Source organism: Centruroides vittatus, unplaced genomic scaffold (genome assembly GCF_030686945.1).
Source record: "Centruroides vittatus isolate TY-2023 unplaced genomic scaffold, ASM3068694v2 contig_817, whole genome shotgun sequence".
Classification (NCBI taxonomy): domain Eukaryota; kingdom Metazoa; phylum Arthropoda; class Arachnida; order Scorpiones; family Buthidae; genus Centruroides; species Centruroides vittatus.
Window position 1 is genome coordinate 2724107 of NW_027122532.1, and position 27474 is coordinate 2751580.

General features: G+C 31.9%; 1 protein-coding gene across 1 annotated transcript in view; it reads right to left on the reverse strand.

Annotated features, from left to right (window-relative positions):
• HERC2 (E3 ubiquitin-protein ligase HERC2) overlaps positions 1-27474 on the reverse strand; it is a 191235-nt gene that overhangs the window by 57221 nt on the left and 106540 nt on the right. Inside the window, 9 exon segments of the mRNA XM_067278755.1 lie at positions 1028-1164; positions 1248-1356; positions 2738-3008; positions 3129-3284; positions 10061-10227; positions 13790-14084; positions 15884-16179; positions 17028-17184; positions 25785-26000. Coding sequence (XP_067134856.1) covers positions 1028-1164; positions 1248-1356; positions 2738-3008; positions 3129-3284; positions 10061-10227; positions 13790-14084; positions 15884-16179; positions 17028-17184; positions 25785-26000 — 1804 coding nt within the window.

Genomic DNA, 27474 nt, shown 5'->3' on the forward strand with positions numbered 1-27474 from the left:
CTGTGGAAGCTGTCCTGTATTCGACAATACAGTGCTTCCATTGAGAATATGCATATACAAATTTATATTTGAATATACAATAGCAATCTTGTCATTGTTTTCACATGTAGTACAGAAATTTGTAATATGATACATAATGTGGTTATAATAAAATATTAATTTTAATTAATTCAAAGTATGTTAAAATATGAAAATAATTGCACAATATGTATTTATATTTTAGAAAATACAAAGAAAACTGAGCTTCCACAGCTTCCATGGATGGCACGCCACTGTTTAAAATCTTGTTTATTTTGATATTTAACAATCTACTGTAATTCTCAGAAACAAAGTTTTTGGTGAATATTTTTGTTCAGAATGAGTAAAGAAGTTGAATAAAATGTTAAGTATTAAAAAAAATACATAAAATACACTTTAAAAAAACTTATAAAAGATAATAAAATGAAAGCAGGAACTAATAAAATCCTACAAAGATGTACCCTCTTTTTGCCCTATAGGCACTAAGTGAGTCTTTTTTAGCAAGCCCATTCATTATGTGTTTGGCCAGATACTCGATGAGGCGACAGGAAGGTGAGAGACAGGGATTGACTTATCTGAACAGACCAACCCTTGAAAAACTCCAGGGGTTTTTTTGACCCATCCAGATTCAATATCAGATCCACCAAAGCAGTAGGCCACTACCTTAACTGCTCAGTCATCCGACAGTCTAAATACTGGTCTACAATATGTTTTAAGTCAAAATCATTAAATATCTTAACTTCAGAGTGGTTATGAATAGAATAAAAGTAAATCACATCTTCGAAACTTTCAAAATTGCTTTTGTTAAAAATAAAGTTTTAATAAATCAGAGAAATAATTATATAAGATGTAAATGCTTATCAAAAATAAATGATAAAAACAAAATAAAGCTTTTCTTTTAAATGTTATGAAAAATATTTTATGAATATGTAATGATGTATAAATGCAGAAAATGTTGTCTCTTATTTTATTAATTTTGACATAAATTAACACAATATTAACTACTTACCAGGATCACTAATACAATTAAATGGATGTTTGTGATTATGTTTAACTTTAAAACAATTTTCACAAAAATCAAAATTATGGCAAACACGACATTTGTATCTCGACCCATTCAGCGGAGTCATTTTGCATCCGTCGCAACTGAAATTATACAAAACTCACTTTTCGCTTCGATTGCAAACCAAAATAAAGTAATTTTATTATATTTAGAAAGGAGAACTTACGTTACACGTTCATGTACGCTTAGTACCTTTTCCATTTCACTTAATAGTCCAGTCCAATTAGATTGTTGCGGAAAATCAACAGTTACATCTCGGCCATTTGAACTAATAGCTAAAATATTAATATTAAAGTTACGATGTGCAATATTTTAAATAAATACTATGGAAAATGATTATCTTATCTACGATTTTATATTATTTAAAGAATATAAATCTAATGTCAGAAACATCAGATTCCAAATGTATACAGTATAAATTAGTGCCTTGAATATTTAAGCATTTAAATCTAGATTAAAGATAATAATTTGAAAGTTACAAATAAAAATAATATCATTAGTTAAACATTTACATCATTAATCTATTGATGTAAGAGATTTAGGTTTGAATCTGATTTAAACTCTATATTTATCATACTTTCACACATAATTAAGCACTAATAAAAACTATAGAGACTCTAATTTAGCATCAATCAGGGTACTGTTTGCCATCCCTTGCTTATGCTGATCAATTGTATTGTGAATCAATCTAGCTGTAATATGAAATGTGGCTGGCTATATAACCTTAAAATATTACCATATTTACTCATGTAAAAGACAAGGTTTTCATTCATTTTTTCAATGCTTCAAAAACCTAGGTCGTCCTACATGTGCAAGCAAAGGATTCTTTGGGTTTTTGCAATAATTTCTGTGAACTGTGTATAGTTCATGTTGCCATTATAGGTCTACAAGCCATTTATCATAAGTTGGCTCTTACTGTAAACAAATTAAGACACACCCCTTTGTTTATTGGTTTAATACTACGTGCATCAATTAAAAACTGCATTGCATCTCATTTGTCCACAGAAAATAGTTATTTTATTAATGATTTTATAAATAATGAGAAACAGTCACTTAGCAATGATTATAAATGCAGTTATTTTATATTAGTTAAATTGTTATTTTTAATGAATATTAAAAATAATAATTTCTGAATCATTAAAAGTAAGCTTTTTCCAGTCATGCGCATTATAATGTTTTGGTTTTGTTTTCCATTCATCACCTATTAAAGCAAACATGGTTTTTTTTTTTACCTTAATACTTGCATTTGATAATATTTTATAAAATAAAATTAAAATCGTATTAATAAATCTAATTTTCTTTATTTTGATCTCTGAAGTCACATCTCGTCCTATATGCAAGATTGCCTTATACATGAGTAAATACAATAAATCATTATTAGTAAAATATGTTAGTTAAATAAAAAACTTATTACTGGAAATAAGTCTTTTAGATCAGCAGATATATTTTAAATACTGATGTTTTGACTACCTTAATCAGTAAACTTCAACTTTGAAAATAACAGCATTCATAATTTTTGGAATTTTTTATTTCCAAACTTTAAGATGATTGATTAAAATATTAAGAAGTATTAGCTTTTTAAATAAATCTACTGGTTGAATGGATATTATGTTATAATCAGTTTTCAGTTTGTATTTATTAAACATTACTACTTACATGAAACTACTCCAACACTATTATGGCTAATAGAACCCCATTTATATTTTGGAGTGGTTACAGAAGGTTTAACTCTCACTCGATCTCTCACTTTGATGGCATTAAATGAATAAGGAGAATCACTAGTTGCTCCGGAAGCTGTACACGTATTTAATCCGATCACAGATGGTGGATCTAATAGTTCAACATGAACATAACACACCCAGTAAGTTCCTCCTTTTCGCTGCCAATCGACTTGAACATTCAAATCATGAAGACCGTCTCTGTCCAACTATATGTAAGACATTATATTTAGTATAGTAAATTTAATACTTTAATTTCATATAATTATTCTTTTAATTTCCATATTTTTCACAGTTAAAAAATTTTTAGATTACCAGAGTTCACTCACGTTTATGACTTTGCCAATATCATTTTCATGTACATCTTCATAAGTTCGACAGCAACGTACCCACATGCCGGGTTGGATGTGATCCCGAACATACTCGGCATAGTCATCGTTGTTTAGAAATTCATTTCGTCTTCTATATGTTTCTTGTATCGGAGGCTGAATAAAAATAATTTGTAAATATTTATTCTTTTATATTATATCTAATAACATGAGATTACTGTAAACATTAGTTTGTCTCATAAATTTTATATTGAAATCTGCTGGAGTTTGGTTTTGTAATTCATTATATAGTGTGCACAGTAAAGTCATTATACATCCACTTAACTGATGAATGCAGATAGCTACAGTTATAAATGTGAAATATAATTATAGTAAAGTGACTAAGCACTATGAGAATAAACTGTTTGCAGTGCTCTTAGCAGTATAATTAGGAAGTTAACACTCCTTTCTTAAAAAAAAAAATGTGCACTACAGAAAAAAGTTGATTACAAAGTCATCGAGCAAAACTGATTTGGTACAAAAGGACACCCCGAATACATGAATGATGTGAATAGAAAACGTGAAATGTTGATGTACATGTTGAGTACAAATGGTAAAATGTGTAATTTTTACATGTTCTTATTCAGTTCTCATGTGTTTATTTATAACATGTGTAGTTCTCATTTTCCTATGTCTTTATACTGCATTCATTACTGTGTCATATGTCGTGCATTGCTCACACATCAGTGTATATGAACTGCACTATGTACAGTACCTTGTATGTAATAACAATAAAAATTTATCTATAATGAATAATTTAAAAATAAATTTAATATATAAATTATTCACCATAAATCTATATGCTTTAGAATATGTGAAAAACATATTAGAAATTATTTCAAAAATAATTATATTTTATAAATATTTAAATTTTTCACTTACAAAATTATTACAAAAACTTACACATTTTTTACTTACAAAAGAAAATTATCATCATTATTCCAACTTAAAAAAATAAATAGATAAATAAATGTTTGCATCAGTAATTTTCAAATAAGAAATAAACTTGTCAGGAAAGTCTCCAAAATACAGGGTTTTCCAAACAAAAAAAAAAAAAATACTACCATTTTAAATTACTGAAATTATGTTAATTATTAACCAATAGGTATGCAATCTACACTGATTGACAGAGTAAATGTCTAAGTTTCATCTATCATCTGTATATAAACATCTTTTTTTCTACTGTCTCTAGGAAGCATCATAAACAAAAATCGAAAATGGTGACTCTGCATAAAGAAAGTGTGGCCGCCAGCGCCAGAGATCTTGAACACTGCCTGGCAACACTTGCCAACGAGAGTTGGGTGGCAACGTGAAAAAGAAACGCGAAAGTTTGCGGGTTTTTGCCTGGATGTTGGCCGAGGATGTCGGTGACAGTTCTCACCTTTTTAATAAAGTTTTTTGTTACTGTTCGTGTTTGTCTGCTTAGTTCTAAAGATCAGTAGGAACGAATGACAAAGTGGTGACCCGAACGTGATGCGATTAATGAACTACCTGGACTTTCGACTGAATTGGATAGTGAACAACTCTGTGTCTATGAAGGAACATTTTTAACAGGACATGCAAGTATGATCAGTTTCTGAATCGTAAATTCAATAAGACGACTAAGAGTGCGTGACTCGGGCTAAGCCTAATCAAAGACTATCCCGCTTTCCTTGTACCCGCATAGTTAGGCACCCGAAATGGCGGAACAGAACGAGTTGGAAATCGGACGTGTACAGACAAAAATGCCTATCTTCACTAAAACCAACATCAAATTATTTTTTGTGCAGCTAGACGCAGCTTTTGCCATTAATCGGATTACAAGTGAGAACACTAAGTACAACTATTTAATCAATTCCCTGGACGCGGAGATTCTATCTAACGTCAGTGACTTAGTATTTGACCGTCCAGCCGAAGCTCCGTTTACTAAACTCAAAGATCGACTCCTCGAAATTTTTCAAAACTCCGCTGCTAAAGAGGCTAAAATTCTGCTTGAAGATCTGGCGTTAGGGGATCAGAAACCCAGCGTTTTACTCCGTAAAATGAGGGAGCTTTTAGCGGGCAAGATTATCGAAGAATTTCTTAGAAACTTGTGGCTCCAACGTCTCCCCAAAAATATTCAGACAGTTCTGGCTGTTAGCGGTGATGAACTAGACAAGCTAGCCATCCTTGCTGACAAGGTTGCTGAACTTACAGAACCAACCCAACTGGCCAGCATCAACTTAGAAGCCGGAAATCCCGTAATCAAAAATCTCGAAATGCAGATTTTAGAACTCACAACGAAGGTTGCAGAACTTAATGTATCGCGTACTGCTCGTCCCCGTTATCGTAGTAGAGAGAGAAACCGACATGACCCGAATTCGAGGTATCGTATTAGTTCACGCCCTCGAGGAAGAAGCCTCAATCATCAGGGATATTGTTACTACCATGATAAGTTTGGATCAGCCGCTAGGAAATGTCGTTCGCCGTGTTCCTTTGACCGAACTGCTGATCAGGGAAACGAGCGCAGCCAGCCGCAGTAACGGCCTGTGGGTCCAGCCTGGCTCCTAAATATAGCCGTCTGTTTGTGTATGACAACAAAACTGGCCTAAATTTCTTAATTGATTCTGGGGCAGATTTATCGATCATTCCCAATCGCACTAAGAATCAGCCTACAAAGGTTGAATTGTATGCTGCCAACGACTCTAAAATCTCGACGTATGGAACAAAGGTGCTAGAACTTGACCTCAACTTAAGACGTTCTTTCAGATGGGAATTTACCATAGCTGATGTGCAGAAGCCTATAATCGGTGCAGACTTTTTGGCCAACTTTGGACTCATTCTCGACATACGAAACAGATTACTGGTCGACCCCCTGACTTCCCTTACTACACGAGGAAGATATTATACAGGACCACCTACTTCTATCAAAACTATAATCAGCAATTCCCCAATGCAGGATATCCTCAAGGACTTTCCACATCTCACTCGTCCTCGACCGTTTTCAGAGAAAGTCAGGCACAACACAGTGCATTATATCGAGACACACAGTCCACCCGTATTTGCTAAACCCCGTAGATTGCATCCGGCTCAGCTGCAAGTAGCAAAGCAAGAATTCCAGCACATGATGGAGTTAGGTATATGCAGACCATCAAAGTCCAACTGGGCTTCTCCCCTCCATATGGTGCTGAAGGGTCGTAACGATTGGAGACCTACTGAAGACTATCGTGCCCTGAATAGGATAACTGTTCCCGATCACTATCCAGTGCCACACATCCACGATTTTGGTCAAAGCCTACACGGAGCCCGAATATTTTCCAAGATCGATTTGGTTAGAGCCTTCCATCATATACCAGTTAACCCAGATGATGTGCCAAAGACAGCCATTACAATGCCATTTGGGCTATTTGAATTCGTTTTCCTTCCTTTTGGTCTCTGCAACGCAGCCCAATCATTCCAACGATTCATGCACGAAGTTTTGAAAGGCTTAAACTTTTGTTTTTCATACCTAGATGACATCCTCATTGCTAGCACTTCGTGGGAGGAACATAAGATGCATATGCGGCAAGTGTTTCAATGCCTTGACAAGTACGGTCTGCAAATCAATGCATCCAAGTGTACTTTTGCTGCCCCACATGTATCATTCTTAGGATACATGGTGTCTCCCCACGGCGTTATGCCACTTCCAGAACGTGTATCTGCCATAACTCAACAGAAGCGACCACAGACTCTCAAACAACTGAGAAGGTTCTTAGGCATCTTGAACTTCTATCGTAGGTTCCTACCCCATGCGGCCCATCACCAACCTCCTTTACACGACCTACTTAAAGGAGCAAAGAAAAACGACCAGCGCGAGATTAAATGGACTGACAATTCGATTCAGGCATTTGAGTCATGTAAGTCACAATTAGCAAATGCCACCTTACTGCATCATCCTTCACCAAGTGCTACCCTTGCACTTCACGTCGATGCATCCGATTCTGCTGTGGGCACTGCCCTTCATCAAGTTACAGCACAAGGCCTCCAGCCACTAGCGTTCTTTTCCCGCAAACTGAGTAACTCTCAGCGTCAGTATTCTGCATACGACCGAGAACTTTTGGCTATGTATTTGGCTGTGAAACATTTCCGGTTTATGCTGGAAGCACGACAGTTCACCATTTACACAGACCATAAACCATTAATGTTTGCCTTCCAGCAACGACACGATAAGTGTACACCCCGTCAGCTGAGACATCTTGACTTTATAGGACAATTCTCAACAGACATCAGACACATAAAGGAGATCGATAACGTTCCAGCTGATGCTCTTTCCCATATTGAATCAATTAGTAGCCCATCTATAGATTATAGCAAAATTGCAAAAGACCAACAGCAAGATCCTGAGCTCCAGTCTCTCCTGACTTCAAGTGACTCATCACTTGTACTTAAGAAGTTTAAACTTCCTGATAGTGATGTCGAAATTTACTGTGATGTATCGACAGGTCGCATTCGTCCATACATTCCGCCTAGTTATCGTCGCACTGCTTTCAACACTGTCCATAACCTGTCCCATCCAGGTGTAAGGAGCTCAACAAGATTGGTAAAAGCAAAATTTGTTTGGCCATCCATCAGTAAAGACTGCCAGACATGGTCTCGCACCTGCATTTCTTGTCAACGATCGAAGATCCAGAGACATGTCGCTAGCCCTTTGGGAACCTTTCCTATTCCAGACGCTAGATTTTTAAATATTCATATTGACATTGTTGGTCCATTGCCACCTTCCAACGGCTCAACATATTGCCTCACAATCATCGATAGATTTTCTCGTTGGCCTGAAGCAATCCCGTTGCCAGATATAGCAGCTGAAACAGTAGCTTCAGCCCTGTACTCAGGCTGGATATCTCGCTTTGGAGTGCCTGCCCAAATAACATCTGATCAAGGACGGCAATTTGAATCTGGCTTATTTAAATCCCTCACTCAACTTCTTGGTACCCAAAGAGTTAGGACAACAGCATACCATCCAATTGCAAATGGCATTGTTGAACGCTTTCATCGTTCACTTAAAACTGCCATCAAGTGTCACTCTACTGAAAGATGAACGGAAGTGCTACCTACAGTCTTGTTAGGATTGCGAACTGCGCTCCGTGAAGACACCAATACTACCGCGGCTGAGATGCTCTATGGCACCAGCCTCCGACTGCCTGGAGAGTTTTTCGTTCCAGGTTCTCAGGACGTCAATCCATGTTCTTTCGTCGAAAAACTCAGGACGATGATGCCTGTGGTGCACTCTCCTACCGCAACCCATTTATCCACAAAGAACTGCAGTCATGTTCCCACGTATTTCTTCGCAATGATGATGTACGGAAGCCCTTGCAGCCTCCATACGATGGACCCTACGAAGTCGTGTCACGTGGTAGCAAGACATTCACTCTATGCATAAAGGGAAAAAAAACTGTAGTTTCTATTGATCGACTGAAACCGGCTTTTATTCTCGCAGCAAGTGAGTCAGACTAGTTACCCCCAACGTCTCCAATGCCAAGACCAGCGCCAACTAAACGTACCACAGACAATCCAGCCCCAACGCGACAAACTACCACACGCTCTGGCCGACATGTATCCTTTCCCGCTCGTTTCGTGTCGCAGACACTGGTGGGGGAGTAGCTGTGGCCGCCAGTGCCAGAGATCTTGAACACTGCCTGGCAACACTTGCCAACGAGAGTTGGGTGGCAACGTGAAAAAGAAGCGCGAAAGTTCGCGGGTTTTTGCCTGGATGTTGGCCGAGGATGTTGGTGACAGTTCTCACCTTTTTAACAAAGTTTTTTTTACTGTTCGTGTTTGTCTGCTTAGTTCTAAAGATCAGTAGGAACGAATGACAAAAAAGCATTTTATATTTTGCAGTCTGCAAGGTTGAAATCGGTCATCATTGTGCAATACAATTTTTGATGAATTTTTGAGTTTCACAGACAATTTCAAAGTGATCCACTATTGTAAGGCAAGTACTCCTGTTGTACAATGAAGACTGATTCTGACTTTGCAAACTACAGAACATAAATTAAAAATATCGATGAAAACAATTAATCTTCATTCTTCCATCTTGTCCAATCACTAGCAAAATACAGTTTTTCCTTGTTTCTTTGATATTTTAAATTTGCGAAATATACCATCTGCCATTTTAATTTGAAATTATATACAAAACATAAAATGCATTCTCTGTTGCAGAGTCACCATTCATTGTTAAAACATAAACAATGCATAACCAAAAGAATGGAGACTGAAAAAAAATCAACAAAGAAGTTACCGTTGAAATGGTTAATTTTTTCAATGGTAACTTCTTTGTCAATGTTCATCCATTTAACGTCAGGATTTAATTTCAACATTAACAAACATCAACGAAGAAGTTAAGTGAATGCTCATCCATTTGATCTGGTTCCTTGTTGATGTTCATCCTCTAAAAATATAGATTCAGCTTTCAAAAAATGGATATTTGACAAATGAATCCAGATCTTCAACATCTCACTAAGCTGTAATTTTCAAATTTCAAACCTACAGATTCCTACATTAGTCTGTCCTTCCTTAACCTTGAGAATGAAGTTAGATGAAAATCCAGACCATGTATGGAAATCTTAGTGCTAGAGGCCCCAATTAACTATATACACACTTCTCATCTAGAACTAAAGTTATGTGAATTTTTAAAATTAAAATATGATTAAAAGTTGCAGCCCAACATTGAGATGATGTCACAATACATAACTGCTCATTTCATGTAGGAAAGATTAAGTAATCACTCAAATATTTAAGCTGATAGATAATAGTTTGTAGTCATTAAATTTACTATGCTGTAAATTATATTTACATATAATTAAACTGGTAAATAATTTAATAATTAACAATTCCAACAAGTGGGTAAGTAATAACATAATACTTCACAAAAAAACAAAAATAAAAATATTATTTACTTCTTGTGAATCTATATCTTCTAAATCTTCCGAAAAAGAATCGGAGTCTGTGTATCCATCTAAAGAAGTAAAACTTTCATCTTCTGATAGATTAAGTACTTGTTCTTGGTGTTCTAAGAGCCAACTGACAAGAGCTTCTGGACTTGGAATCATATCTGTTCCTCTAGCTGAAATTACATCAATATAAGTATGATTTTACATTAAATAACTACAAATCTGAATTATTTTAATCAGATTATACTTAGATGACTGTAACTAATGACTGGAATGTATAATATCCTAAAAGCAATGGTTAATCTATTAATTAATAATTTTAATAATTAAATTTATGATAATTTATTAACAATTCAGATACAGTATATCTTAAAAATTGCCACTTATACTGAGATACAAATATAAACGTCAACTGAAACCCGATGCATAGCAAATAGATGCCCACAATTGCCGTAAATAATCAGGCTATATTTTGGAAATAATAATTATGAATTAATGAATTATAACTAAATTTGGCGTTAGGTGCCATCTTGTATTAAAATTAATAATTATATTTAATTATTAATTTTAATATGAGATGGTACCTAACACCTCCCTCTAGTGCCAAATTTAGTTGTAATTCATGATTATTATTTCCAAAATATAGCTCGATCATTTACGGCAATTGCGGTATTTACTTAAACTGAGACTCGTGAATGTCAGATTTGTAGAAAATAAAGATTTAAACAAAATTTCCTTCTATACATTTCTAAATTGTTAATTAAATTAGTCTAAATGCTCTAAAGAAGTTACAAACAGATTTTTTTTTTAAATCATTAATTTAATTTACTTTAAATATATTAAGAATTTGGTAAGAGTTAATTTATTCTCCTATTCTTCTTCTTCACTTTACTTAGCTCTTGAGATTTCTCTGAGTCTAGTACTCTGTATAAGGAACAGTCAGAAACATTTTGTGTCTAGGTATTTTCCCTGATGCCAATGCTCCATCTAAATGCTAAAATTCACACCTTCCTCTCACTTTCCAACAATTCACCAATTAAAAACGAATGTTTTTGGCTACTTACAGTGGCCTGCATCAGGTTAAGCAGAATTCTATATCGAATGTCTAAAGCAGATTTAAAGTGTGTTTGTGTATATATATGTTACCAGTAAAATTCGATTTTACGCCAAACTAGTTTTGTCTAGGCCAAACTAATTTGGTGTAAATGTGTCAGGCCAAACTAGTTTAGAATTATTATTCAAGTATATTAATGGTTAAAATAAAATTAAAAGGCAATCAATTAGATGAACAATATTTATTCAAACATAGTCTACTTAATTATAAAAAACGGGGTTAATGTTACCCTACGTATTGAAGGTGGCGGCTCGTCTCCAATTCCAGCAATCAGAAGACAGAACAGTGTCTAACCTAACCTAACCTATTCTTCTCAATGTCAGATGTGGTAGTTGTATATACGTAATGTGAATGTATGTCTCTTTAATCCAAATAAATAAATCTGGTAGACTTCCTCATAGCAATAGCTGTGAGGAAGTCTACTGGATTTATTTATTCAGATTAAAGAGACATACATTCATACTAACCTATTCAAATAAATTACCATAATTATTAAATAGTCTATGTTTGAATAAATATTGTTCATCTAATTGATTGCCTTTTAATTTTATTTTAACCATTAATGTACTTGAATAATAATTCTGAACTAGTTTGGCATAAAATCGGGTTTTGCTGGTAACATATATATAACATTTGGCCAGGTAACATATATATATATATATATATATATATATTATATGTTACTGACCAAACCAATTTCAGGCCAAACTGATTTATGTACTATAAATAGGTGCCAGTGTAAAAAGAAAATGATTTTGTGTAATTCGAAATGCCACAGTACACCCTGTACAAATAAATAAAAGATAAAATATTTTATATGTTATGCTAAGAAGCACAAATAAGTTCATTTTTAATTTTAGTTTGATTTTAAAAGTTATTTTTATTATTTCGTTTGAATTTTTGAAAATATTTTCAAAAGTTAATTATCTATAAAAATGCATGGCTTAATAAATAAATAAATAAAAAAAATACAAATTGATTAGCTTATTTTTATTTTATAGTTTTGTACAAGTGTTGTGTCACTTCTAATCAATACTGTTTTTGGTTAATGTTACCCTAGGTATCGAAGGTGGCGGCTCGTCTCTGATTCCAGCAATCAGAAGACAGGGAACAGTGGGGACGCACGTTCTAACCTAACTAGGGTTGCCACCTATCCGGGATTGACCCAGAGACTCCGGGTTTCACTGAGTTATCTCTGGGCTTCGGGTTTAATTAATATTTCTCCGGGTTGTGCAAAAAGGTTCTCAAAGTCGAGAACCTTCTACCCACCCCCAACTTTCGCAGGTGTAGGGAATGAAACAATAGAAAGCAGGAGGCCCTCAAGGCAAGTTCCCATTAGTTGAGAAATTGGAGAATAGAAAACAAACTGGAAAATAGATTAGAAGATCAATTTTTCAGTAATAAAGTGAATACAAGTTTAGATTTCCAAACTACCTATGTAAAACAAAAATTTGTGAATGAAATGAGTAAGGTGTACATAAAAGCTATTGATTACTTGGTAAAATTTTATAATTTTGAAAACAGCCCATTCAATATTTTTCAGTAATTAATCTTAAAGACGAAAATATTAAATACCAAGATTTTTTAAACGCTGCAAAACACGTAAATGTAGAATTAGACGCCAATAAATTATATGATGACATCTGTCTTCTTAAAAAGATCATTCCTTCCACCAAATCGCTTGATTTGCCAACTGATAAAAAATGGATAAAAATATTTTCCTCTAATGTTTTCACTGAACTACCCAAACTTGTTGGTAAGATTCTATCGATACCTATAAGTAATGCATATGTGAAACGAATTTTTTTGATTATGGGAAATACCTGGACAGACAACCGTAACAGGATGAGGGTTGAGCTAGTAAAGGCAGAATTATGTGTAAAGCTTAATTTTGACATGAGCTGTCCAGAATTTTATGAATTCATAAGAAAGCCAGAAAATGCAGATCTTGTAAAAGCTGCAATGTCAAACAGGAAATATACATGGAAAAATCTACATAAATAAATAAATAATTACACATACCATTTTGTATCTTGCATATTTTTATATTTATTTGCCTGTATTTATTTTATACATAAATTGTTAGATTTGTTTTTTATTAGTTCTTAGTTTTATTAGTTTTTTATTAGAAACCACTTTGTGATTATTAGAATTGTATTAAATTTGTAGAAACTTGAGTTTTGAATTTGTTAATTTATATAAATAAAAAATTGTATATGTATACATATGGGTTTTTTTTTGTTTCTTAAATCATTGTCTCCGGGTGAGACTAAGTTATGAGGTGGCAACCCTAAACCTAACCTAATCTATTGCAATAATTAAGGTAATTTATTAGAATAGGTTAGGTTAGGTTAGAACGTGCATCCCCACTGTTCCCTGTCTTCTGATTGCTGGAATCGGAGACGAGCCGCCACCTTCGATACCTAGGGTAACATTAACCCCGTTTTTTATAATTAAGTAGACTATGTTTGAATAAATATTGTTCATCTAATTGATTGCCTTTTAATTTTATTTTAACCATTAATATACTTGAATAATAATTCTAAACTAGTTTGGCCTAAGACAAACTAGTTTGGCCTGAAATCGGGTTTGGCTGGTAACATATATATAAGCATTCTTACCCAATTCTTTAACAGCTATTTCTACATTTCTACGGGGAAATCCCATTTCGATTAACTGTTGTACAGCAGGTGGCGGTGGTGGTGGAGGAGTACGAAGTTTCGGACGGTTACGTCGAGGTCTCGGAGTAGAAACGTGAGGAATCGGATTTTCGGGAGATTGATCGGTCGTTCCACTGCTACTGCCACCGTCACTTGTTGGACTGTGGTTTGTAATGTCTTTAACTATTGTTGATGGTTGAGAAAAAGGTTTCGACACTTCTGCAATTAGGAACTGAGTCAGAGCTAAAGCTGCTGCCTGAAATCAAAAATTAAAAAATAAGCCTTATAGCCAATAATTTGAATAATGTTAATTCAATTTATATCAATATTAAAATTCTAAGAATAATCCAGAAATCTGTCTTTTAATATATCAAATAATGATTTATTAAATGTGGCTGGTTTACTTATTAAAAATCTAGCAAGATTGATTAACAGATTTTTGTATATACATGAGAATTTTATTATATAGTGTGTTCAAAATGTCTGAAATTACTAAAAAAAATTTTACTTTAAACAACAAACAGTAGATATTTTCAAAGATTATATTCAACAAACTTTGTGGATAAAGTATTAGGTTTCTTTGTAATTAACAGAGCTTATAGGAATCAACATATATTTTCACTGTCAAAAATGTTGGTCCCTATACAATCTGTCAATGAAAAATGACACTTCATACACCTGGAAATTAAAGAAAAACATATTACACACATTTTGAAAATATGTGCTACATATTATTTAAAAATTAATGTTTTCATCATAAGAATATTTGACACTTTATATATAATACATAACATTTTGTAATTATAAACAGAATTATAAACCTAAAACATTTCAAAGCATAGGCGAGACCAGTTAATGAGATGTAAATTAATTTATAAGATTATAAAATATAGTGAAAGGCAGCACTTGAGGGATTCATTCAGATTATGTCTTTGAAGAATTCTATGAGTAGTCTGTAGTTGCTGATGAATTTGAAATATTTATATTGCAAGTATTAAGTGGAAAGTTTCTTCAATATTATTATTCTATAAATATTTACATTTGTTGATAAATATCAAATAAAATTAGATGAATTAGCAGAATATTTGGAAGGTCAACAAAAAATTGATCATTCAAATTAATTAACTGAAAGTCAATCTTTATCCCCTTTAGTTCTTTACCAAATAAAATTATATAGGAGATGCAAAAATTAAAATTGGAGATTGAAAAAGATTATAGAAGATTACGGATTATAAAAGCTGTAGAAATTATGCTTTTCACCAAACATAAATAAAAATTTGCAATTCTTTTGTTTACAAAAAAATCATTGTTTTACAGATAATTCAGTAAATAACTTCATGTTATGCTTTAAATTTTTCTTTTAAAAGCTCTTTCTTACAACTTCCAAATTTGAATATTTTAAAATCCAAACATATTTAATATTAATTTGTTTATGTTATGTTAGCAAAAGCAAATAGCACTGTACTGACATTTGCAGACTTGCAGCCTTATTCTGTCAAAATAACTTTGGGTTAATACAGATAAGTAGTAAGAATAGTGTTAAATAATATATTCATGGAGGCAGTCATATTGCTTCATCAGAGCTAACCAAATCTACATCCTGATGAGTGTGATGTGCATTGGTTGCTGCTCCAATGAACTGGTCAGTGAATATCAAAACACATTTTATTACATTGTGGTTCGCCAATGCACTCTTTGGTGCATACTGGAATGTACTCATTACTTTTAATTTGTAGTAATTATGAAGTAATTTAAACTAAAGTTTACAAAATAAAAACACTATGTGAAAAGATAAGAATAATATTTCACTTTAGAAATGGCTGAAAAACAATATTCTGATCTTTTAAATCATGCATTTAAATTCAATTTCAGGAATAGATATGTATTGAGCATTTTATGACTTTAAGGGTAACCTGTCAGATGGAAAAAGGATTTATAATTTCTGTTAATTATGTCATTTTCATTAGATGATGATGATGATGATAATAATAATAATAATAATTAAATAATTTTTAATACAGTATTCAAGAAACAAATCTATATCATAGTCATTACCTCTAATTCTTCTCTTCCAAAAGTTGTTTTTAATGGTGATGGTTTAGTAGCAGTGGCCATCAATTGTTGAATTATCAGAACTGTTTCCATTTCTGATTCTTCTGTTTCACTCAAGTTATGATTTGATTTTTCCAATAGAGAATTTGTACTACTTTCTGATATTTGTTTCTCTGTGATAACCGGTTGGCTAAGAATTTCACGTAATAATTCCTGGTGGCTGAATAATATTCTTGTGGCTTTAATTAAGCCAAAGAGTTTCTGATGGTGTTGAAGAAGTTTAATATTAATATTATTTCCTGTTTTAAAAAAATTAATAAATTAGTAATTAAAGAATAAAAATTATAATTTTTAAACTAATTAAACTCTTATTAAAATTTTTTTCTAAGTCTTACATCACAAAAGAATTTAAAATATTAGAATTGTTTTTGGAAGACCCTGTATTAGGTTTACAAAAACTCAATCAAATTAGTTTGAGAATCTGTATTTGAATTTCTGATTACTCATAGAAAGCAGTTCTTTTCATTTTATATTCAATATAAAACACAAAAAAACTTTATCCAGATATAGCAGGATATGCATTTGACTGAGATATTAGTGTTGAGAAATGTCTTCTTGTGATACATATATCATGCTGAATCAACAGCAACAAATATGAGAAAAGAGAATGATATGGTTACAATTATGCTTCAAATTATTTTTCGCCTTCAGAATCATGCCTAAGATCTTATTTCAAAAGATAATTGACATTACCAGACGGCAGCTGGAACTAACAAAAAGTCTGACACTCACTAAGAAATGGATCTATGTCTTGGTAAATGATTAGATAATTTAGATGATTCTATACTACCTGAACTATCTGAATGCAATAATATAATAATATTTAAGAATTTTAACTTTTTTTTCAAGATTTCCTCAATCCTGAGGAGTCTCCTTGAACTAAAAATATTCTTCAATTTTTCTCTTCACTCCTTCTTATTCAGAATATCATCACATAACTTATAAAATAGTATTTCTTAAATATTATTGTAATAAATTTTTGAAAACTGATTAGTAATTTAAATGTTTAAAGTAAAAAGTACATGTAGTTCACATTACATTTTTCTTCAATGAGAAAAATTCAAATATAACATTAAATAATACAAACCATCAATACTTAATGATGTCATGCTGTGTGATGAAGTTTTGATATCCTGTTCTGACTTGAAAGTTGAAGTTCCAGCTAAACTAATTAACTGAGTCCAAATTCCAATCAGCTCTTCAGATTTTGGTAATTTCTCAATTTTAAATTCTGTCTGTGGAACCTGCTGGAAATAATATAAATTACTTATATAATTTTCTTTAAATAAAAATACTTTCTATCCTACAAAGAACGTAAAATGTAATAAAGTTAATCAAATAAAATTGACTATGTATTAAAGTAAAAATACGGAATTATACTTCTAGCATTAAATAGAATCATATATTAAATTAATTAATTTATTTATTCTAGAAAATAAAATCTAATCAAAGCGATCTCTGTGATATTTCATTTTCTCAAAACAGATTATTACAGAGAAAATTTAAATAAAAGTGGATATATTTTTAACTCCTTAGGATATGAAAATGCTTAAAAATACCTTTAATCAACCAAAAAGTTTTAACTTAATATTATTTTAACATTTTCAAACCATTTAAGTTTCATTCTCAAATACGTTATTCAAATCTTTGTTCATACAAAATCAATTGGCTCTTACAGAAACTAATGGCAAATAACTCGTCGTAGACTGCATATCGTATTAAAACACTACACATATGCTACCTTATAAAAGGCAGCCGTGTTTATTCGGTACGAACGTTTTCAATCGTGTTAAACAACCTTCCTCAGGAAAATATACAAAAAAGAAAAAGAAAAAATCGAACACATCGAAAATTTGCAAAAGCGAACAAACTTTGGAACGTTTTTAAAAATATTCTAAAGCGAATTGCATGCGCCATCTCTACATTGATGCGTATTAAATAACACATTACATGAGAATAAGATAAAAATAAAAATAAAGATAAATAACAGACAATGAAAAATAGTATGTCCGAAAACGTTCGTACCGAATAAACACGGCTGCATTTTATAAGGTAGCATATGTGTAGTGTTCTAATGGCAAATATCCAACCTCTAGAATAGCATTTCCAAACTTTACTAGTTTGTGCATCCCTGAATGAAAATAGTTAAATGTCAAGTGGCTCTCAATGGTTGCTCTATAATCATTCATTTTTACTTTCCTAGCTTTTATTTATAATAGATGGAAAGTATGGCAATTAATCAAAAAATTCTTTCCTGAAGATTTTTACATTTTAGGACTTGGGAAACTTGAAACACTGAGAAATGCAAAAAAAAAAAAAAAAAAAAGTTAGAAAGATTTTTCTGTATGTATGGATGTTAGTGTGTGTCAGTGGCGTGCCATGACATTTGACGATAGGGAAGCTGTGTTTCTGCAAGAAGCCGACTTCCAGGGGCAATCAATTAATTGCGCGTCAGTGATGGTCTAGGGCAGTGGTTCTTAACCCTTTTATACTCGCAGCCCACCAAATATTTCATAATTTTTTGTGACCCTCATTTTTTTAAATAATAATTTATATTTGATAATTTATTTATAATAAATTGATTTTTTTATTATTGCTTTATTTTTTTATAAAATAAATGTAAATCATAACTTTATTATTTCATTTTCTATTTAAATAACATTCAAACTTCACAATTAAACATAAAATTCATTTATTTTTAACAAAAAATAAACAATTAAAAATTCATAGAAAAAACAAAAAATATTCGAAAATAATTTAACGAGATTTCTTCTGATTTTGTAATTCCTTGAACTTCTATTCTTACGAATCCATATTTGATATAATCACGATCGTATTTTCTAATTTTAATGTTACTTAATTTTATACCTTTAGTTTAGGACTTGTGGTTTTTTTTCCGTTGCGTTTTTCACTGTATCATCGTCGGAACTTTCACTAGTATTTTCTTCAGTATATTTTCTTTTTGAAGGTCCCGGTCCGTGATTACTTACATTAAAAAAATTTTCTAATGTTCCTTTCTGTTTTTTGCTCATTTTTGTGGGTTAATTATAAATAATTAAAACTAAACACACAATATAAGAAAGAAATGCACTATTATTAGATCCAAAGCCGATGCTAAAACTAAACTAAAACACCCACAACTTGTCGTAAAGATTTTGCATAACTTTTGCAAAAATATTTAAATTTTCTAACCCTACTACTAAGCCTACTATTTTTGCATAATTATTTTTAAAATTCCAAGCATTAATAGTTTCTTAGAATTACTTTGGAATAAAAGAAGTAAATACTGCGGTGTAAGTAGCATATTTGCATTTATTTCTTCTGTACTAACAAAGTTGTATGTAGGAAGAAATAAAAAACAAATAAAAAAAACTAAATAGGAAAACTTTATCTTTCTTATTTCACTTTTCAATACGATATTCGGATTATACATCAATTTTCTTTTTATTATATTCCGAAGGAAATTTTGCATAATTTGGCGGCCCCCGGCAAACTTCTTATGGACCCCCAGGGGCCGCGGCCCCCTGTTAAGAATCACTGGTCTAGGGTCCATTCGTATTCATTTGTTCGATAAGCCAGTAAAAACTGTAGACTTCTCTAAAAGTATTTTTAATATCACAATTACATTCCGAATCGCTAGCCACGATATAAGGGCTAAAATTAAAGATAAATTATAAAAACTTACTCGGTGAAATAAAATTGCGATGGATATACATACCTGGTACAATATATTGTTCAATTGTATTAATATACTTTTAAAAAAATTATAATTAAAATATAGCTTTGTAAAGAAACGTACATAAAAATAACATAAAATATTCTTTACTTTTTAAATTTTAAAACAATCCACTTAGTCAAATAGCTCGATACGAGTAGCTAATGGATGGAATCAGAGACGGTCCAGGTAGTGTATGTAGTGTGTGCGTGCCAAATCCCGAAGGTGCCGATACCGGTCAATGTCAAATGCCTCTTTTGTCGCATCACTAGTATATCTCAAAGGACGCCACAGGGCTGTTGTAAATTTTAAACGTTTCTCACCATAGCTGTAAAAATCTAACTATGTTAAACTTAATAGTCATTTGTTTTCTAACTAATTCATTTTAATACCAGGTGTACACGGAAATCAGTTCCCCACTGTACTGAGCAAGTGATTGGTTCAGTCAAGCTTTTGTTTAAGTAAAATTCTGGCTCTTTCAACAGGGTTTTATTTATGTCCCCATTCCCTAATCTCTTAATTATTTAATTACTTCTTAAGTAGAAATAAGTCGAAACCAGTTACTTTGTACTTGAATATCTGTAGTCTTGGGAAAACATTGAAAAGATAAATTTTTATGACAACCGATACATAAATCGTAAATTTAAGGAAAATAAACTCTAGAGCTTTTTTGTACCTTGTGCATTTCATTCATTAAAATTGGTTGTAAATGATGATGCCAAAGTAACAGTTAATTTTTTAACATTGTACAAGAATTGTACACGTTTTATCTGCATCCGCTTACAGATAGGACATACTAAATCGTAATATCACTGGTTTAACATTGAAATCCGTAAGTAATATAAGATGGGAGAGCAGAATAAACGCAGAATAAATATATCAAATATTTTAATGGATTTTTTAAAACTCCTGTCAACTATACAGAACTATCATAATGTGGCTGTACACCCATATTTTTGTACATATTTATTTTAGATTTAATTAGTTTTAATAATTTTCTCTCTTTCTTAACCCTTCTTTCTAACTTCCTTTGTTCATTGTTCTGGCTTCTGGGAATGGGGGCTTCCCACTCCCCACCCACCAGGGGGCCGTGTGGAACAAAGAGTTCGAGTGGAGGACGAGTCAAATCTGGGTCACGAAGGGTCACTTTTTCCCCGGCTGGACACGAAGAAGCACGGACGAAAACGGCAAGCTCGTGAGACGGAATTCTACGAGGGCCGAATGGAGAGCCGTGAGGTGAGGATCTGGATTCTCGGATCAGAGACACCGAAAAGAAACTATCCTAGAAGATTTTTTTTAAAACATTGACGAACCCAGAGACACGCAGAATAAGGCACCAGCCAGCATCGAGTTCAGCGAGAACAAGGGTACCCCACTATCCTATCAATTCTTCTCATTTCCCTATCTCTATACTTTTCAATCCTTAGGTTTAAGTTAGTTAAGGATCGCGCAGGTTACATTAGTATTGTCGGGCAAGTAGTTTCCAAGGAGGTAAGCTACTTGGGTTATTGTTACAATCGGACAGTAAGAGAAATTGGACTGAGGGAATCCAAAAAGAACTCATCTGTATACATTATTGATCGCGAAATTAAATTTGTTTTAATTGAATTCCCGTGTCTGTGTATTCCTATCGCGCTTCACACTTCACAATAAAAACATGCCAGTAAACTTCTATCGGTTGGGTTAAGTTATAAATCTAGTCTAGGGTGGGCAACCTTTTTTATAACATGGGCCAGAATAAATTTTACGTTTTTTCCCACGGGCCGTAGTAGTTAATTGACGCCTTCTTGCGACTCGTAATTTTTTTAGTCTGTAAATATGAAATAAATAAAAAGTTAATTACTACATTTATTTCTCTTATCATTTTTCGAAAATTACAAAGAATTGGGAAAATAACTATTAATTAGTTATTTTTCCAATTTAATAATCTATTAAAGATCTCGCGGGCCAGATAGAAACTTTTCGCCAGCCGTATCTGGCCCGCGGGTTGCCTGCCGTTGATCTAGTCTACTCATGATTTCACATAATCGGGCGAGGGTGGCCGAATATCTAGTAGGCGGCTAACAGCCCACAACCGCTCCGGGATATAAAGTTGGACACTTTATGCGTGTGTCGCTTCTACCAGCTAAACCATGACGTTGGTGCTCTGTAAAGCACATGCGCCAATGCCTATAATCTGGCTGCTTGGAAGTTGACAGGCAGGCGGCTAACAGCTCAGAACTGGTCCAGGATATAAAATTGGACGCTTTATGCGTGTGTTGCTTCTACCAGCTAAACTGGGTGAGGTTGGTGCACTGTAAACCGCATGTGTTAATGCCTATATAATCTGGCTGATTGGAAACCGACCTGGTTTCGACATTCCTTCCACCACCGAATTATTCGAATATACAATAGCAATCTTATCGTTTTTTTTCACACGTAGTATAGAAACTTGTAAAAGATACATAATGCAGTTATAATAAAATATTAATTTTAATTAATTCAAAGTACATTAAAATATGAAAATTTATATTTTACTAAAATACAAGGGAAGGTCATTGGAAGGTGGAAGCGGTGCTTCCATCGCTTCCAATGACGGCACGCCACTGGTGTGTGTATATGAGGGTCACTTTAAAAGCTTAATAACTCCTGTGAATTTTGTCAAAAATTTCTGAAATTTTGCAAGGAGGTTTGTGTATTAGAAGCAGTGATGCTATTAAATTTTGGTGGTTACAGGTCAGCGGATGAGGAGATAGAGGGGGGGTCGTATCTAATCTCAAGTGAGATTGGACTTAATGAAGATTTTACTTCTTACAGTGGAACCTGGTTAACTTGAATCTGAATAACTCAAAGTAGCATTTACTTGAAGTCATTTTCTTTCCTCGATCATCTAGCATAATGTTAAATCAAACTAAGTAACTCAAAATCCTTGAAATCTTTTAACTCAAAGTCTGAATTTTTTCCCCCAACCAACCAATAGGTTCTAATTTATTAGCATTTACAATTTTTAATAAAACTCATCTCTACTTCAAAATTAAGCTTTTAGACATTTTATAATAGTTAATAATACAAAAAGCTTTTTCAAATAAAATCTCATTACAGATGGTGTCCCCCACAATTTTTTGCCATGGAAGTTACTCACTGTTGGATTTATTATTATTAAACTGAAATTTAAAGTAATGTAATGTTGTACTAATTTTAGTAACATAAATACAAAGTTAGTTAATAGAAAAGAAAATTAAATTAAAAATAACTTAACTCGGACTTTTAAAAATGTATAAAACAGCAAAAAGTCTGTAAAAATATTACTGTTAGCAGCTTTTACAGATTTGAGTTTAAAAAATTTTAAACTGTTTATGAATAAACTACTTTTAAATTTAAAAAAAATTATTGATTTAAAATTAAATTTAACAACCATTATAAATTTTTTTTCCACATATCTCCTGAAAGTATACCATATGTATACCATATACCTGCTTCATATCCTTAGAGGTATGCTTACTCCAGGTTAGGAAATACTAAACTAGGCTATAACATGTAAGAATACACATTAATTAAATTATTACCATTATTATTTATTTAATTTATATATCTATTTATTTATAATTTAAAAATTAAGTGTAAACGTCATTTAAAATAATAATTTTCATCAATATTCCATTTTTTTAATTAATTTTTTATGTTAAAACATATGTTACAGTCAATAATGCAAATTCATTCTTTAGAACCTGTAGTGGACAATGATTAATGCTTCACTATATATAGCATTTAAAGCAATTCTTTACAGTTTCAAGAAGAACACTATTTTATTACATCAAACAAACAAATGAATTCTTTATCAGACTATAAGGCTTTCAAATACCAGATAAACAGGTAAATTTTTTATTGAGCTATAATACATTCAAATGCCAAATGAACAGCCAGATTCTTTATCAAGCTAAAGGCATAATCTGGCTTATTAAAACATTTAAAAAAGCTTTAAGGCTTACAGCTTAATAAAGAATCCAACTATTCATTTGAAATAACTATCAAATTAGTTGTATTTATTATACTGTATTTACTCAAATATAAGACAACCTCACATATAGGACAAGGTGTGACTCTAAAGATCAAAATAAAGAAAATTAGTTTTATTAATACAATTCTAATTGAACTTTGTTTAATCACAAGTAAAATATCAAATGAATGCAAATTTACACATTGCCCCACAAAAATTACTAGTATTTTTAAACTTTAAGGAAAAATCTTATAAAAGCTGGACAATCGGAAACCTTTTTTTTTTGCCAATTCTTAACAGTGAAATTCACTCTCTGTTGATTACACTTACGAAGTTTCTCTGAATTCTGATTTCCGAATAATCATTCTGTTTTCACGTGGGAATGGATTAAAACTTATATCGTGCTCCCATGTGATTTTGGAATTTCAATCATTTCCTATTGCTATTCATCCTTATTTTTGACAATATACAAGAAAGATTCAAACAATCCAGATAAAATACTTGTTTTTAAATACAAGAGGGTAAGTAGTAAAAAATGCAAATACATGGTTCACAAAAATTATTTGCAAAAACGCAAAGAATCTTTCGCTCGTGCGTATAGGAAGACCTAGGATTTTGAAGCTGTGAATAAAAACTCATCTTATATGCAAGTAAATATGGTATTTTTATTATAATTTTCATTTTTCTTTCATTTAGAGTATGTTTCAGTAATTTCTCTTAAACTTTTTTGTTAACCATTTCCATGATAATAGCAGGATATCTACATTTTGACAATAATAACTTTTCTTTTCATATTTTCTTCAAATAACTATACTTTTCTACTTTTACTATCTATTTTGTGTGTTATGTAGCTCTACTCCTCACTGCAATACTTCTGAAGCCTTGATTTTGTGTAACTATATAATGCTCTCTACCTTGTTACAATCTATATAGTAAAACTTTATAAAAACAATATTGATTAATTAGTTATAAATAATAAATTAAATAAAAAACAAGTAAAATGGCAAGGCGTATTTGGAACATGACTATGTCTTGGAGACTCACTACTAAGCGGGATCACTTCGACGCTCACGGCTGGTCTCGTTCTCATTCTCCAATCATCTTTGGTATTGCTGGTTTTGAGTGCAATCATTCAAAATTCGCTGGCCACAGCCACGACCATGAGGTCTTCCACAATGCATTTTCATTGAAATTAACCTATTGAATGTTGAAATTTCTCTCCATTGCATGATGCCCCAGGTTGAATTTTTGTCAATGCAAAAATTTCCCATTTTTGAAAAAAATAATGGTGGCTATTGTATCATTCGCAATTATTTTTTTTATTTTGCACAAACAAATATTATATATATATATATATATATTAATAAATGTAAAAAGAAAAAATAATTCTATTTTGGAAGTTAGTTTTAATATAAAATTATAATGACTCGCCATCTAGTTTCAAAAAGTTCTGATGATGAAACGAGATATCTCCGGTCAATCAATCAAGGTTAGCACGTGGTGACCAGAAATATGTGGGGACTAACATGGGACAGGTAAATGGGTTTTTTCAAAGATTCGTTTGTCAAAATTTGATTTCACAATATTCATATTTCCAACTTACCAACCAACAAGGCGTATGCAAATCTTGCACTACTGCCTGTTTGTAGAGAGTGTCACCATTTTGCATTTTATTTTGTCCCGGTTCTTGGTCCCCTGACTACCTACAAGTCTAGTTTGTTTTATGCACGCATGATTTGGCACCTAATACTCTGCCAAATTTCATCTCCTGACATGTACTCCTTCATACCTCTAAGCTGGTAACACATCAGGCAGTACGATTTTATAAACAAGACATAGTCTTGTCAATGTAAAGCAAAACAAACACATAATATGGAAGACATTAATAATCACGTTCAAATACTGGCAGATGGTGCTTAAAATTGACAATTCGTTTTCTTGTATAAACATGAAATATTAAACTGTAACATCAGGTAATTTCTAAACTACTTTACTTTTCTGGAAATTTCAATTTGTATGATCCTCTTTTGCATGAACGATTTTTTTTCTGTAATAAATCTGCTTCTATTCAAAAATGCCATTTCAGGAAGTCAGTTAGTAGGTGACATGTGAGTTAGCTTTATAATATAGATATTATGAAAAATGACAATTACCATATTTAACTGATTAAGAGGAAATCTCACGATAGAATGATGATTATGATTATGAACAGAAATCTTTCCATTTGGAGATATTTTGGCAACAGTTCCTATTCCCATGTCATCATGAATGACGTTTCCTCCCAGACGAATTCTCTTGTCGACACCTCCGAGAACGGCCATTACGGCCACTTCCAATACACGAGACTTTAAAAATGGAATGGTTTCACTCTGTTAGAAAATATTAAATTCTTTATTAGTTTAATTTTATTACTATTATTTAAAATAATTAATGATTAAACAAATATAAGTTCTTTAAATTTATCTGTTTAAATATATAAATTTAATTATTTTTCTTACAATCTTTTATCATAGTTACTTTTTAAAAATATAAACAAAACAGAGAGCTTAAATAATAGACAAGTAAGAGTAATTTATAAATTTAATTGTATCAAGTAGCATTCATACATAGATGAAACAGGTAGACAATTACAGTATAGAATAAAATAACATTTAGCTATGGTGAAAATAAAAAAACAAAATTTGTCAGTATATTTACATGTTAAAAATAATTGTAACAGAGGAAAAATCAGTAAAAATGCTTAAAAAATATGTATATTTAAAAAGAAACTTTTAGAAAATTCTTACATAAGTAGAGAAACTAAAAGAATAAATGGTCAATGTATAGAAATTAGTAATTGCTACATATGTAAATTACCATAAATCTAATTGTGTTGTTGATGGAGGCTGAGTACATGTTTCGATACATCAATACTGAACTTATTGTCAATTAGTTATATCATAATATTTATGTGACTTTTGAAAAAGTTTGGCATTGCCTCCTTTGACCTAAAAATGTGTGAAAGGCAACTATGCTGGTTCAGACATGTTCTCCAAGCAGCTCCCAATTCTGTGGCAAACATTGCTTCCAATCTCAAAATCATCAATTGCCAACTACTTGGAAGACCAAGACAAAGATGGCATGATACATTCCATACAGATCTATATGCCACTTGTGCTCAATCCAGATGATGTCAGGATCAAAACAAATGGTAGTCAAAGGTCCAAACAGCAAACACTGTCCAAGCAGGAAATTGTTAGGACATAGAAAATAATATTTATGTAGTTTTTAAGCATTTTTAAATGCAAGTTTGTGAGATTTTGTGTCATTTTATGATTGATAGTGATAAATGTTGTTAAAACATTTTTGAATGTTCTTTTTAATATACAACATTTTTATGTATTACTTCTTGAGACTATTGTATTAATGAAATTCTGAAAGTATGATGTATATAAAAAAAAGTGTTATCTGTACAATACTTATGTTGCAAACATCAGTCCAAAATGTTCAAACATCTTCATTCATTTACTATTCGCGTATAGTTTAGCACTTATTTTAAAATGTATTTTATATTTGTTTATGAGTGCAAAATTCCAAAACACATTATGAAATTAAACAAATGATTATAATGAAGTTGTAACTCTATTGGAACATAATGAAATTATAAAAACCAGCAGTCTGGATATTCTTTTAATTAATTAAATACAGACAGAGTTTGCAAATCATGCATTGGTTAATAATGGAAAGTTTACTTAAAATTCATAATTTAAAAAATAAATAAATAATATGGTTTCAGTTAACAAGAAAAAGTAAAATAAAACTCAATTTGAAAAGTAAAGATTAAAATAAAAATTATACTAGAAA